Genomic DNA, 14,066 nt, shown 5'->3' with positions numbered 1-14,066 from the left:
GCCGACATCACGTTAGTAAAATATGATCCCAACACCCATGAGATGAAGTTGTGACGAACCCCCTTTCCTGTGCTGCTCTGTTTTCTTCCTGTTGGAACAACTTGTACCTGACAGAAGCGAGAGGATGTACAGTACTTATGGTATGCACATAGTTTTCTTTTGTTTGGTTGGGGCTTGAATCTGTTACAACACTTTCATTCATCCGTTCATAACTCACCTGACTGGCTGCATCCATATCGTCACTATTCACAATGTTGAAGTCGCTCAGTGTATGGACCAATATTCTTACCTATCATTAACTGTCTTTTAATGTGATTAATGAAATCATGTGTTTGTTTCTTTTCTTTTTACATACTAATCCTTTATGGTATTACTGTGCACTCAGCGGACTTAGCTAGAAAAGCTCTACATGAGTAATAAACGGTGCATGTTTGTGTTTCTGTGCAGATTGTCACGGTGGCTCAGAGGTCGGGTGAAGGCCGAGTTTACACATCGTCTGTGTGGGATTCCTCTGGGTGTCCCTGTTTGCTCTCACAGTCCACAAATGGGTGAGATAGAAACACCAAATTACACGCTGGCATGAATGTGTTTGAATGTCTATATCTGTCTTTCACTCGGGGGGAAAGCTGGTTTCATAACCCTAGAAAAGATGTGTGGGTGAGTGGAATGAGGGATGTGTGTCCATATCAGACTGTTGTAGCCAGCTGTTCCCTCTTTTTTGCTGTGGTGTGCTGGGGTGTGGGCATCAAGAAAAGGGACGCAAACAAGCTTAACAAGCTGATAAAGAAGGCCCAGTCTGTTGTGGGGGTGAAGCTGAGCACCCTGGAGGAAGTCACTGAAAACAGAGTCCGAACAATATTCCTCAGGATCACTGACAACACCACCCATCCCCTCCATAAAACACTGGACAGTCTTAAAAGTACTTTCAGTCACAGATACAGACTCAAGAGAGCGATATAAACATTCATTCATACCCACTGCAATACAGCTGTACGACTCCTCAATCTGATTCATTCATTCATTCACCATAAGCATCCTGGACCCAGCACTTTTTAACCCTTTTAACCTTTTACACGCATCTCTTATTCATATATATATATATATTTTTGTGTGTGTTTTAATACACTATGTGTTTTTATATCTTTATGTATTTTACTTCAGTGTTTGTGATCTGTGTTGTCTGTATTGTCTTGCTGCTGCTCTGTGACATTTTAAATTTCCCCTCGAGGATTAAATAATGTATTTCTATTCTATTCTATTCATAGGCCTTTGTGGTGCTCAGGAATGTTTAAAATAGTATTTTTTGCACTGACTGCATTTATGATGGATGATGTTTCCTCTCTGGAAATTGAACCATAACAAGTGAAGCCATTTTTGTCAGAATGAAATAATCTGCCACCAATGAACTGAACTTTGTGAGTATAACTGGCATGTGGGGGCGGAAAGGTCTGAGAAAAGTCCCTTAATTTGATGGCAGAAAAAAATGAGACACTGAATTTATCTAACACATTTAACACAAATGTCTTGAATACAGAAGATTATTTGAAAATAAACAAATGCATTGTCACTGTATATAGAGATATGCACTCTAGTATTATTTCAAATTAAATACAATTGGGAAAAAATGTTAAGAAAAAAAATTTGACATCTGCAGACATGTACATATAGACAGTGCCACACACAAACACACCAAGTAATTGGTGATCGGTTGATCATATGGTGATCTATCACTATTTTCCACCTACTGGAATTAAAGTGAAATATCCCTCAGGCGTGCCACGGGAACTGTACACTCGACAAGTGTGGTTTGTGTTGAAATCTTCCTCCCTCAGTGCAGAAAAATGCAGCTGACGCTCCAACCACACACCTTTTTTAGGAGCATCCTGCGTCCATGAACTGGAGAGAACAGACAAGATAAGAAAAAGAAGAAATACAAAAAAATGTGATGATACTGTACTTGGTTGGACCACTGCCAAAGTAAGCTTTGTTTACTTCTCACTTCTTATAGCCTAAAATACAGCAGATCAACAGAACAAATGAAAGGACAGGTAAAAGTACTGACCGGACATCCGATGTGTAGACGCGCTGAGAAGTGTCAAACTCGAAAATAAAATCATCTTTGGTCAACCACCAGACTTCAATGACGGCCGCATTTCCCGGCACAAACACACGACACCGTTTTTTGAAATTGGACCCTAAACACAAACACAGACACAAATGATAAAAGAAGAATTTCTCTTTTTAAACCCAAGAAGATGTTCAGACTGAGATTAACAATGTAATTGTGTGAATGAATGTTTCAGGTTCAGGTGTCTGAGGTTCGTAATTTTCTGTAAACTTATCACAGCATTAATTACTTTAGTTAGATGTTACCATAATAAAACAGATTATACTACACAATCCTGTTGACTGAACAAATCCTGAGCCATCAATACACATTTAAACTGTAAAATACTGATAATGTTTCTCAGCATGTTACGAACGAAGTATTTACCAAGCTTTCCCTTGATAATTTCATCGGCTGGTTCAATCACTTGTGGACTCAAAGAGTACTCCTCTGAAAGACAGATGAGATTAAATACTGTAACAGTGGTGTAGATTTGGAAATATCCATAGCACAAACAGATTGACACCAAAGAGGTAGAAGAAATTGGATTGCCATGGTAATCTCTGTTACCGGTGTTGCAGTGTGTAACTTGTCCACTAGTCCCTACTGTACAGTATGTGGTTTTTTCATGATTTTTGTAGATATAAATTAACAGTAGTGGCCATGTTTATCAAATATAAACTCAGCAATACTGTATTTCAATAAACAATCATAACCAGCTCTTGTTTATTATGTCTTATATTCAGTAATCATCACTAACAGGTAACAGGTATTCAGCTGCCGGTGTCATGGCATCCTTAGTTACTTTCTCTCTTGCAACTCCTCCTACTGTTGCTCGTGAATCATTTTATGGGATAATTTTAATTTCCACTAATTCACCTAGCTAAGAAAATAGTACTCCGCTACTGACCTGTGACCTCTGCATTAGTTGTCTCTGACACTGATCCCGTGATGCCACCGAGGGTGAAGGTCAGAGTGCAGGTGTGGGTGCCATTGTGTTTTGCTGTCACCGGGCCAATTGATATTTTGTTCTTATCCCTGTGGGTATACCCGTCTTCCCCCTCCACTATGGGCTCACAACCCTGGATGAAGAAAAGAAACACAAAGGTTTTATCACGATATTTAAAAAAGAGTCACTTGTATCCATGTGTGACTTTCTCCTAGTAAAATATGTTTCCAAACTGGTGCATATTATAATAATGTTGAATTGTTTATATAAATATGACGGTAACAACATGTGAGGTAGACTTTTATATCAGAACTCAACTTTCCCATAACTCACCCTGTACCACTTGAGGGAGGAACTGATGTTGTAGCTGTCCAGTTGATTGATGTAATCCATCAGAGGGCAGGACAGGGTGTCCCAGACTCCATATATAAGTTGTTGAACAGCTTTCCTTGGCCTTCCACACTCTCCAGCAACTGGCAGCTCCACCACCAGCTTGGTGGCCTGCGTGTAGCACCGAGAAGGAGTCCTGTTGGAAAATCAATGAGAATTTCTTTCTTTCTTTCTTTCTTTGCTTGTCAGATTATGATATAACATCCCCAACAACCTCTGAAGTCTTATTTAGCCGGTGCTGTTGTACCTCAGTATGCACACATATTCTCCACTGTCCTCCAGCGTCGCGTTGAGGATCCACAGAGTCTCTCCATTTACGAGGATTCGACCAGGCTGGTTGCTCATTTCTTGGCCCGTCCTTGAGTTTAACCACGTGAGGTTGTATGGGACACTTGTGAAGCTGAAGACGTCTGGAGACAGTAAGGTGCTATTCAGCATAGCCATGTCCCCAGGAACAGAGAAGACCCTCTCAAACTGGATCCAGTTGGTACAGTTCTCTGCAACACACACACATCAGTCAGTTATAGATTTGTCATTTGTTCAGTATTTCAGTAGTTAGAGCTCAGAGCAAACTTGTCAACATAAAATTTGGGATGTTTGCAGCAAGAAATAATTGTTTGCAGACATGGCTGCGCAAATTTAATGGTAGATTCACAATAAAAACAACTTTTTTCATTAGAAATTCGAGGTTAGGAAAAAAAAGAAACAGTATCAGACTGTTCTTTTTTTTTTTTGCAAAATCCTTTTTGGCTTTTTATTAATGGCACAGTTACCAGTTACATTTGTGCACCAGTTACAGCAATGGGCACAAAGTGATAAAATAAAATAAAAAATACGATAAAAAAAACATGCAAAATAATACTTAAAAATATGATATATTCAGTGTTATGCGTTCTGTCTGTGTAGTTCTGAGAAAATGCTTAGCTCACCTTGTTTGAATCCTCTACAGAGCTCATGTAACCCGATGAAAATCAGAAGACTTCTCACTTTTAAAGTTCGTCCCATTTCTGAAAAACACTCAATTAAATAAATAAACATAAACTACAGTCTCGACTGAAAATGCTGCAGGAGAAACAGAAGCTGAGCTTACTGGAACACTTCTGTCCAAAAGGCCACCGGCACCGAAACACAGCAGTAATCAAAACATTTTTCTTCCCTTTTTAAGCCAGAATTCACCCTACCTTATATTTCTAAAATGCCTTTTCCCCACCTCCCTGTCCTCCCACGACCTCTTTGCCTGTGGTTTCTGGACAAATACCTCCCCAAATACCAGAGTGTTTGTCATGTATATCCGAGGCAAAGAGCTGCGTAATGCTTTGGACCAGAAAAAACAGCCCAACGTGAGAATCGCTCCCTTCTAAGGGGAAAAAAACAGTTCCTACTCAGTTTTTCCTGTAAATTTTGTGAATAAACACAGTAGCCCTTGGCAGGGATTTTGCTAACTCTAACTTGTATACCTGCAACAGTATCTATGCTAGTTGGAGATGGTCAAGGTTTTGCCATAGAGTCTTACAACATATCAAATGTTAAAGGTCCCATAGTTCACACTTTGCTGGTATTTTATTTCATGTTTAATAATAATTTGATTGAGTTAGATTTCACTCTCTTTTTTGTAGTTTTGCATCTGTTGGATTTCCCCCTGGAGCTCTGGTAACAACATGTTTTCTGAGTGTCCAAATCGATATGTAGCAGATTTCAGGTAAACATTTGGAGAAATCTAACCCTAACGGCTCGGACACTGGGTGAGTGTTGTGACATCACAAAGTTAGAAAGTCCTAATGGCTTGTTTCAAGACAAAATAGGATGTGTGTATTTTGCCCGTGGGTTTCCTGCCCACTGTGATACTTATAACAGCTACACCTGCTTTATAATGAAACAATACATCTCACTCTCTCTCTAGTATGGGAACTTGAAAGCTTATACTGTGTGCTTACAAGTGTTCAAACTACACAGTAATTCAACTTTTAATAGCCTAGATAATTATGAATATGAACTAACTTTCAGATAGCTCCTATGTGCTGTTGGACTGGTTCTCTTTACCTCTTGTCAAGGTTGTAAGTTACTCTTGGTCTCTAGCCAGATTACACTTCCTTTTTTTTATAGGTTAATTTCGGTTGGTAAAACCAATCACAACAAAGCTAATGTTTTAACCTTAAACATTGCTGATCTGGGGTTTAGACACACACAACCGTCTACTTCTAGTTTTTACTTGGAATGGGCCCAAAAACAAAACAAAAAAACATTGCGTGAACAAGAAACCCCTTGTTGGTGAGAGACATCGAGGTGGATAATATGATTGTATCGGGTTCTAGTGCCGGCAAACAAGAACATAAATCTGAGTTGCCTTGGGTTGTGGCTCACCAAAACCAGACAAATACAAAACTGGAGAAAACTGGAAAAGGAGCCTTGTCTGAAACTGCAGCAGAATCCCAACCTGTGTTTTGTCCAAGCAGGTGGTGGTGGTGGTATTATGGTGTTGGGAATGTTTTACTGGCACCGTTTGGACCCCCTAACACCAGTCTGCCAGGGTTTGAATGCCTCACAATAATTTTCCTGATTATGTTGTTGACTTTTATGGTCACAATTATTAAACATCTGCTAATGGTTCTTCCAAGAGCATCAGACCCAAAAATAATCCATCTTGGTTGCCATGGCAATTCTAAACTCGGACGTGTCCTCCTCTGCTTTGACTTCCTCTTCTGTTGGGACTTCGACACATGTTGCAGTTTCCTTCTCAGGGGTCTTTTGAAAGTCAGCTCATGTCCTAATCTGTTGCACAATAATGGGGAGGAGAGAACTTTGGATCCTCTTGTTTACACGAGAGAACGTTCGATCCTCACACGTACACAGCAAATACAACTTGTTTTTTTGTTTTTATGAAGTGATGAAGTAAACTCATGTAACTATACTATCATAACAACCGTGAAATGCTCTGTCATGTTAATCTACTTTAACCCTGGTTAAAGCCAACCTGCACTGTGTTGCTGTTTCCCACATGGTTTATATTAGTGAGTCATTGGAGGCTGCATTTACTGTAAAACACTGTCATGGTGACAGAGACCTCTTGTGGCTGCGCAGAGAAACCACCTGCCTATGTTCATATTCTTTACCCACCTATTAATGAATGAATGAATGAATTTATATTGATTAAATTAACTGATATGGCTTTGGACTTTTTTGTGTGTGAATAATGTGTACCTATGCTTAAAAACATTATGATTTATAATAACTATTATGGAGCTCCATTGACTATGCTCTTATTTTTATATTACCAGTTTGTGGTAGTGCTGTTTGCCCTGTAGAGGGAGCTAGAAACAAATCTAAATGAGTCATTTAATTTGAGTGTTGTGTTTCTGTTTCTGTGCAGATTGACATGGTGACACTGGCTCAGATGTTTGATCAAGGCCTTCCTGTGTGGAGTGTAGATGTTCTCCCTGTGTCTGCATGGGATTCCTCTGGGTGACCAACCATGTTTCCAAGTCCAAAGATGGTTAAGGTAGAAACTCTAACTCTAACCTAACTTAGTACATGTTGTGTGCATGTGTCTGGTGTCTATATCTTGCCATACACTCAGGATACTGAGGTCCCACACAATCCCACACAAGCCTTAAAGGACACTGATAGATAGATGTATTTTCTTTATTCTTGTATATTTTGGGGCTTTTTCGCCTTTAAAGCAGAAGTAAGCGATTCTATTGGCCTTTGTAGAGTTCAAGAATATGTTTGTAGTGTGACCTTATTGCACTGTGTTGATGACACTACGCACAGTACACATTTACTGTAACTCTCTGTCCCTATTGTGTGAATACTGTAAACAGTTGATGTTTTTGATGTATTTTTTGTGCAATAACTACATAAGATTATTAATTTTTCAAGTTTAGGATAGTCACCAAAACATTTAAACCATCACCTCCATCAAATTATTTTATTAAAACATTAATGTAACACTTGTTTTGTATGACCATAACATCAAACATGGTGCATTCAGTCAAACATCAACAGATTGTTTTCTCAGACCGCTTTCAGTCACGTCAGATTAGTCATGTAAATGTGCAGACATGCTGGTAAGCAAATCTGAACTGAACATTTCTGTACTTTGGAAAAAGCTTCCCTGAGACAATGTATTATACAGTACAGACATATCACATAGTTTGCAGAGGTATCACAGTGTTAATCAAAGATGAACATGATTTATCTTTGAGAAAAAAAAAGAAAAGAGTTGCATTGGATTTCTTAAAACGTTACAGGTGTGCCTGTTAATAAAGCTGCCAGTGTACTTTGGAAGGAGTGTTAGAACAAAGTAAACAATTGAAATTAGTTGACTTCACGTAAAGTTGTATACATGTATATTCAGATGCTGCCATGGTGGAAGCCTTTGACCATTTATGAAAACTCCAGTCGTTCTTTTGTGAAGCATCTAAGCCAGACATTTCCGCTACGCCCATACAATACAATACAGGAGGATACATCCCACTGCATCACTCAAAAGTGGCAAAAACATCCCTGTGCAATTCTCTCACTTGGGAATGAGCAAGTGGAAAGACTGTGGGTAACAGCGTGCTACTGCAGCTGACTGCAGCTGTTGGTTTAAGAATACTAAATCCCTGAAAAAAGTCTGTTTGTGGAGGGAACGTGTTACAAACGCAGCTAGAAGGTGCTGTTCTGTCGAGCCAGAATGTAATCCATTTTATTTTTCCTTTTAGGCTTGAAGAGGACATAGATGAAGATGGACACCACAGTCAGGAAGCAGCATATGGCCACCACAGCCACCACCAGCCATGTGAATGTTGTGTCTGCAAAGAGAAACACAAAGGTAAATTATTGTTTTTGTATTCAGTAGATCATTTGGCATGTACCTCAATTAAAACACACAACTTACCCTCTAGCTGTAGCTGTGCGACAACTTCCTGTCTTCCTGCTCGGTTCTGAGTGACACACTTGAGCTCTGTGTTCACATCTTCCTCCGTCACTCCTACAACATTCAGCCTCAGCTCAATGTGGCAGTCTCTGGACACCTTGGTCACCCTGCAAAACATTGAGACAGACATCTGTTAACGTGGTGTTATCTGGGTGGGTAACATGGCAAAAAATTCTCATTATATTGCTCCTCTATTCTCAGTCCATCAGATAATCAAAATCTAAGACGGTACAATCCCAAGTGTTTCCTCAGCGACAGAAAGTGGAAATTTAATCACTTCTTCTAAGTCTGCAGAATTTATATTTGATTTGTAAAGTGGCTTGTGTTCCCTTTGTGCTCTATTAAGTTGTTTTTTGTTTTTAAATAAAAAATGAATAGAGAATTACCTCCTTCCCCCTTGCAGGGCTCGCCCGTCCAGGTACGATGACTCGACTGGTTTGCCGTTGACGAGCCATGTGACCACAGTGGCGTCTGCCATTTGACACTCAGTGAGCACCGCACAAAGCAGATCCACTCCTGAACCTAGATGAAGGTAAAAGTAAATTGACAAAGAGCTTTTGTTAATTATATAAATTCATTAATGCATTTTTTTTTTTGCTTGAAGGATGACATTTTATATATATATTACATAAAAAAGATTTTAATCACTCACCATGAGAAGTTTCAATAATGGATCCATTCAGGGGTGAAATAATAATAGGTGGAACTAAGACAAAAAGACAATCAATAGATGAATAAAAAATAGAATAAAAACAATTTAGGAGCATCAATGTTGTTCCCACAGAGATATGAATCAATAAGAAAAAAAAACTCACTTTGTACGTCGTTGTCGCTGCTGCTGCTCACATGCTCTGGGTCAGGGGTCCCAGAGAGGTCAGGCACACTGGTGGTGTCGTAGTCTATGTAATAATATGGATCTGGATCTGGATATTGTGGTTCTTACACAGAAAGATACAGAAACTGTTCAAATAACTGCAACAGTGACTCGTTTCACATAACAACAATTCATCCCAACTTATAAGTCATTGTGTTGCATCTGTTAGGCCAGTAGAGGGCAGAGTGTGCTCAGAAATGTTGATGTGAGGAGGTAAACTGAGGTATCTAATGTATAATCTATAATATTATTAATCATTAAAGTAATATATAAGATAATACATTTGTTTTCATACTGACTCAGTTTGTTGAGTTATGGCAATTTATCCACACTAGTTTAAATTAGATCACTAAAAGTCCACTGTTATGTTTTGTATGTTAAAGAATATTAAGCCTGTATGTATATATGATTAAATAATGGCAACCATTATTTATAGGAGTATTTTTGCAGTAGAAAACTAAAACTCTGACTTCTCAAGAGTGTTTTACATCACAGAAATGATGAGTGTTGTGACTCTACACATCACCTACCGTCAACTTGGAGCAGGATGGTTCTGCTGACTCTGTACTGCTGGTTGTTGATGAGGACTGGGAGCTGACAGGTGTAGACGCCTGCATGGGATCTCTTCACTTCAGGGATAATTAGCTTACCACTGTGTGGGCTGGAGGAACTCGCTCTGCTCAGTTGAAAGGCAGAAGAGCTGGCGTTCTGTCAGGGAAACACGTACTGCATCACTCACAGGGAAAAAGCAAGGCACTTTACACTCTGTATGGGTTTTTAATTGGGGTTATCTGTCTGTTTCGAAGCATCCCTAGAGTGGGAAGATGTTTAAAGTGCTTAATGGGCCAATAATTAATACACTGTATGACTTTTGTAGATCTCTGGTGATGGGCATCATTAAATCCCACTGTGGGGAATACATTTTAGTGACAGTTTTCAGCTGAAGTTACACAATTCCTTTTCAATGGCACAATTAAAATACAAAAATTTAGTTCTCACACTTTAAAAAAACAGTCTTAAACAAATTCTTTGACCGATTAATAATATTAATCTTCAGCAAAACAAGTTAAATTTTGTCAAATTCACTAAAATTACACAGTTTTTCCACAAGTTATTACCTATTATTAACTATAAACAATGAATGATTTTCAAGTACTAAAGTGAGTGTATCTACATATCTTGAAAGCGTGAATAGTATCTTTTTGTTATTATTATTATTTTGTTATTATTGAAACAAATTCTTTTGCAGTTGCAACAAATTGAAATTTTAAGACAGATATGGCTTTTTGTAAAATAAAAAAGGTCTGGTCAGAAAATTAGTTTTTAAAGATTTCAGTTTGAGTGTTTGTTCTGTAGTAAAAGTCATTCTCCTCTCACCTTGTACCACTCTATCTCGCTGTCTGTCTTGTTGAACTTAGTAGAATTTAGGTGGGGACATCCGTACTTCAGGTCTTCTCCCACAAAGGCTTCGATTGGAAAGTACGTTTTATTTATGTCGGCAGAGTTGGACTCATACACAAACAGCCTGATGCTCCCGGTTAAACAGAAGGTTTCATTTCTGGAGGGAAAAATAAAAGTGAGAACAGAAATGTTAAATTGTGTTGAGCAAGTAATGATAACATTTGGATCTGCCTGAGCATGTGGCGGTCCTTAAAGCAAAAATATAAATACAAGTTTCAGAGAAAGCACAACCTTCTTAGATACCTGTAAGTGCAGTTGTATAACCCTGAGTCTGAGGCCTGAGCTGGGAGGAACCACAGCTGTCTGTCATGCTGCTGGACACGCCCATCGCCCTCGGTGGCCTCGCCCTCTGTCCCATTGTCCTTAGTGAAGATGTACCCTGCTGCTGGGGGGGCGATGTTGAGTGATCTGAGCCGATTCTTTAAATTTGGGAAGGAGAGGATCAAAGGTTCACCCTCTGCTCTGAATATTGGTATCTCCTTAGACACATGGTGACAGCCTGCAGGGGAGAGACAGCACCCAGAACATTAGTTATAAACAGTTACAACAACATAAGTGTTAATGCGGTAACACTTTACTTGACGCCTATCTCTATAATTCATTATAACCATACTTATATTGAGTTATAATACAGTTATAGCACTGAGTTATAGCGCATAGAGCATTTTATAATGGCTTATAATAAGGTCAAGTATTATAATAGAGTTATAATGCTCTATAATGTGTTATGCTTATTGTTATACATTTATGAGTGTTTATAATGATAGTTATACACGTTTATAAGCCAATTATAACACATTCTAACTATATTTATAATGCATTATCAATGTGGGCATTGTCAGCGCGTTACTAACAATTATAACTTATTATAATTCCTGACTTTATAAGTCACGATAAAATGCTTTATAGTGTGTTATGATTATTGTCATAAAGCATTATGGTCATTTATGAGTGTTTATAACTATAGTTATACAGTACTATAACTGCATTACAACTCATTATAAGTATGGTTATAATGCGTTATAGAGATAGGCATCAAGTAAAGTGTTACCGTTAAGGCTAATACATAGATCCAATATAGATCCAAACACAAAGTATTGTGGTACTAAAAAATAACAGTAGACTGTTATACTTGTGGTATTCTTCTTCAACTCCATCTCATCTGTTGTTCACCAGAACTTTTAGTTTACAATTTTGCATATTATGTATTATTACAAAATATTATACCTCAAAGAGAGGCTTACTTTCTGTTATCATCCATTAAAATAACAAACTTTAAAAACAGTGCTTAGTAGGCCATCACATGTGATTTTTTTAATACAGTTTCAACAGACACTTAGCTGGTTATCAATTATGCATGATACAGAGTACAATGATGTCACAGTTTATGTAGCTACATATCATATAGAGGATGCTCACCTTCCACGGGCGGAGGAGGTCTTCCATAAACGTGGTCAATGATGACCACAGTCAATATTAATGCCAGACGGACCATGATGACAGTCTGCAGGGGCACAAAAAAATCTGAAATAAAAGGTCCGCTCACAAAATGTGAAGAGATGTCTAACTAAACAGCCCAATGAAAATATTTTGGGTTTGGTACGAGAGAAGAGTGAATGAATTAACAGTAACCAGAGTTGGGATAACAAAGAGCCACTAATGAAGCACCAACTTAAATATTGACAAAGGGTGCTACAGTAAGTCCGGGACTGGGATTTTACTGATACCAATACCTCAAGTGGCTTTGAGATGGAGTGACGTTTAACATTTACTGTATTTATACTCTTGTAGATTGTAAACCTTTTGTCATCACAAGAGTTGTCATCTACCACTCCCATCCATCACGCCTCCACACTGAGCAGCCAGATTTAACCACAGGGGTTTACCAATGAGATGAGTCACACTTACATGGGTAAAGGGCACTCATACCAGAGGTTGGCGATATTTGATAATTATCAGGAATAGTACACTGAAATATCTGTTTTGGTTTCAGTAAGTTGCTTAATTGAAAGCTTACATTTATGGTTTCAGAAAACGTTAATGAATGAATAAGATTAATGAGAATAGTTGTCCGATTAGTTCCACGGTTTGGAGTACCATAATTAATTATATGCTGTGTATATACTGTGCATATAGTAACAAATAACACTGACATTTTACGTATCTTGATTTGAAATATTATATTCAATAAAGGTATTTGATCCATGTCAATTTATACTCCAAATTATATTCTTTTCTATTCTTCCTCAGTTGCAGCTGGGTCTCTGTCAGGAACAGGAAGGTGAACTCTCGCGTTCGTGCAGAGAGTTTCTGCGGCTGTTAAATCATCATTTCCATTGAAACATGTTGATTTTCACTTCTGCTTCTGTTTCCTCACATCAGCTGACATCAGGCAATACTACATATCCCACTCTCTAGGTCACTTACTCATTCACACACACACACACACAAACGTGCGCTCTAGTGATATTTTTTTTCCAGTGAGAAAACCTTTGTCCTACTATGTCATCAAAGGGTGATCCCATTCATAAAATCTGTGGGAGTGTTGCTGCTCTAAGTGAATATCGTAAATGAATACACATGAGTCATGGTGGCATTAAATGTGGCATTATGTGGGATTAAATGGAAAATTTGGCCTATGGACAGCACCAATTAAAATAACAACTCATACCAAGCGTAATTTCGATTCGTCAGATCTCACTATTTGCTGATTGCATATTACACATATTATACTGTTTGCTATTTGTAGGAGTTTCTGTCGACTAAGAGAGGGACCAATAATCACCATCAGTAGTCATGGTCAACGCAGTGCGTCAGCTGCCTTTGAATCAACAATACATATTTAATTGAGTTTTTATGATGACAGTATAAAATTTTTTCCCACTGACATATATAAATATCTTTTGTAAATGTTTTTACCATTTTCTATGAAATGAATTCACTCAAAAAGTGTACGCAGATCATTTTGGATTGTTTGTTAAATACTTATACTAATACTGCAATTAATTCTGGTAGCTACTCAGCAGTACCTAACAAAACATCTGTTAACATGCTCATATATAAGATATTCCAGCAGCAGACATCAATCAAAGCAAAAAAGGGCACATATAATAAATATTAAGTACATTTTACTAATTAAACAGCAACAAAAAAACACTGTGTGTATAGTGTGTGTGCCTGAATAGTTGTTGTAAAATAATTGTAAACGATCTATGAACCATTAATATATCATAAATAACTGTTATATAATACTTTACTAATAAAAGCTGTAATTGATCAAGTATGAAAATACAATAAACATTTATAACTGTATCTATAAATTATATACTAATTAGTATCAATGTAGGAAAAAAGGCTTTTAACTGAT

At 37.9% G+C, this 14,066-nt stretch overlaps 2 protein-coding genes across 3 annotated transcripts; both read right to left on the bottom strand.

The window, feature by feature from the left end:
* Positions 1-30: 30 nt before the first annotated feature.
* On the bottom strand, positions 31-4,869 carry LOC311004837 (interleukin-1 receptor type 2-like). 2 transcript variants are annotated; one of them, XM_083997017.1, is made up of 9 exons: positions 4,537-4,869; positions 4,376-4,453; positions 3,694-3,943; positions 3,390-3,582; positions 3,018-3,189; positions 2,495-2,557; positions 2,063-2,195; positions 1,746-1,896; positions 31-835 (listed from the first exon to the last, which is right to left on the bottom strand). In XM_083997017.1, the coding sequence occupies exons 2-9, from the start codon at positions 4,449-4,451 to the stop codon at positions 833-835; spliced, it is 1,041 nt and encodes a 346-aa protein (XP_083853143.1). In that variant the 5' UTR covers positions 4,452-4,453; positions 4,537-4,869; the 3' UTR covers positions 31-832. The 2 variants fall into 2 exon arrangements, with proteins under 2 accessions (XP_083853143.1, XP_083853142.1); XM_083997016.1 differs by lacking the exon at positions 31-835 and having other exon boundaries at positions 1,497-1,896; positions 4,537-4,867.
* A 2,959-nt stretch (positions 4,870-7,828) lies between these two features.
* Positions 7,829-12,270, bottom strand: LOC311004061 (interleukin-1 receptor type 2-like). The gene is made up of 8 exons (XM_083996009.1): positions 12,119-12,270; positions 10,943-11,198; positions 10,616-10,796; positions 9,769-9,946; positions 9,180-9,302; positions 8,751-8,886; positions 8,326-8,471; positions 7,829-8,239 (listed from the first exon to the last, which is right to left on the bottom strand). The coding sequence occupies exons 1-8, from the start codon at positions 12,192-12,194 to the stop codon at positions 8,094-8,096; spliced, it is 1,242 nt and encodes a 413-aa protein (XP_083852135.1). The 5' UTR covers positions 12,195-12,270; the 3' UTR covers positions 7,829-8,093.
* Between the last annotated feature and the right edge of the window lie 1,796 nt (positions 12,271-14,066).

This window comes from Trachurus trachurus (genome assembly GCF_905171665.1).
Source record: "Trachurus trachurus genome assembly, chromosome: 21".
Lineage (NCBI taxonomy): Eukaryota > Metazoa > Chordata > Actinopteri > Carangiformes > Carangidae > Trachurus > Trachurus trachurus.
Note: the sequence above shows the minus strand (reverse complement) of the source record. Positions and strands in the feature narration are given on the sequence as shown.

Excerpts from the sequence above, each read along its gene's own strand:
- LOC311004837 (XM_083997016.1), bottom strand. The coding sequence starts at position 4,451 with ATGGGACGAACTTTAAAAGTGAGAAGTCTTCTGATTTTCATCGGGTTA. Across the intron at positions 2,558-3,017 it reads AACTAATGCAGAGGTCACAG|AGGAGTACTCTTTGAGTCCA; the intron begins GTCAGTAGCGGA and ends TCTGTCTTTCAG. Across the intron at positions 2,196-2,494 it reads AATTATCAAGGGAAAGCTTG|GGTCCAATTTCAAAAAACGG; the intron begins GTAAATACTTCG and ends GTTTGTGTTTAG.
- LOC311004061 (XM_083996009.1), bottom strand. The coding sequence starts at position 12,194 with ATGGTCCGTCTGGCATTAATATTGACTGTGGTCATCATTGACCACGTT. Across the intron at positions 10,797-10,942 it reads TTATACAACTGCACTTACAG|AAATGAAACCTTCTGTTTAA; the intron begins GTATCTAAGAAG and ends TTTTCCCTCCAG. Across the intron at positions 8,240-8,325 it reads CGCACAGCTACAGCTAGAGG|ACACAACATTCACATGGCTG; the intron begins GTAAGTTGTGTG and ends TTCTCTTTGCAG.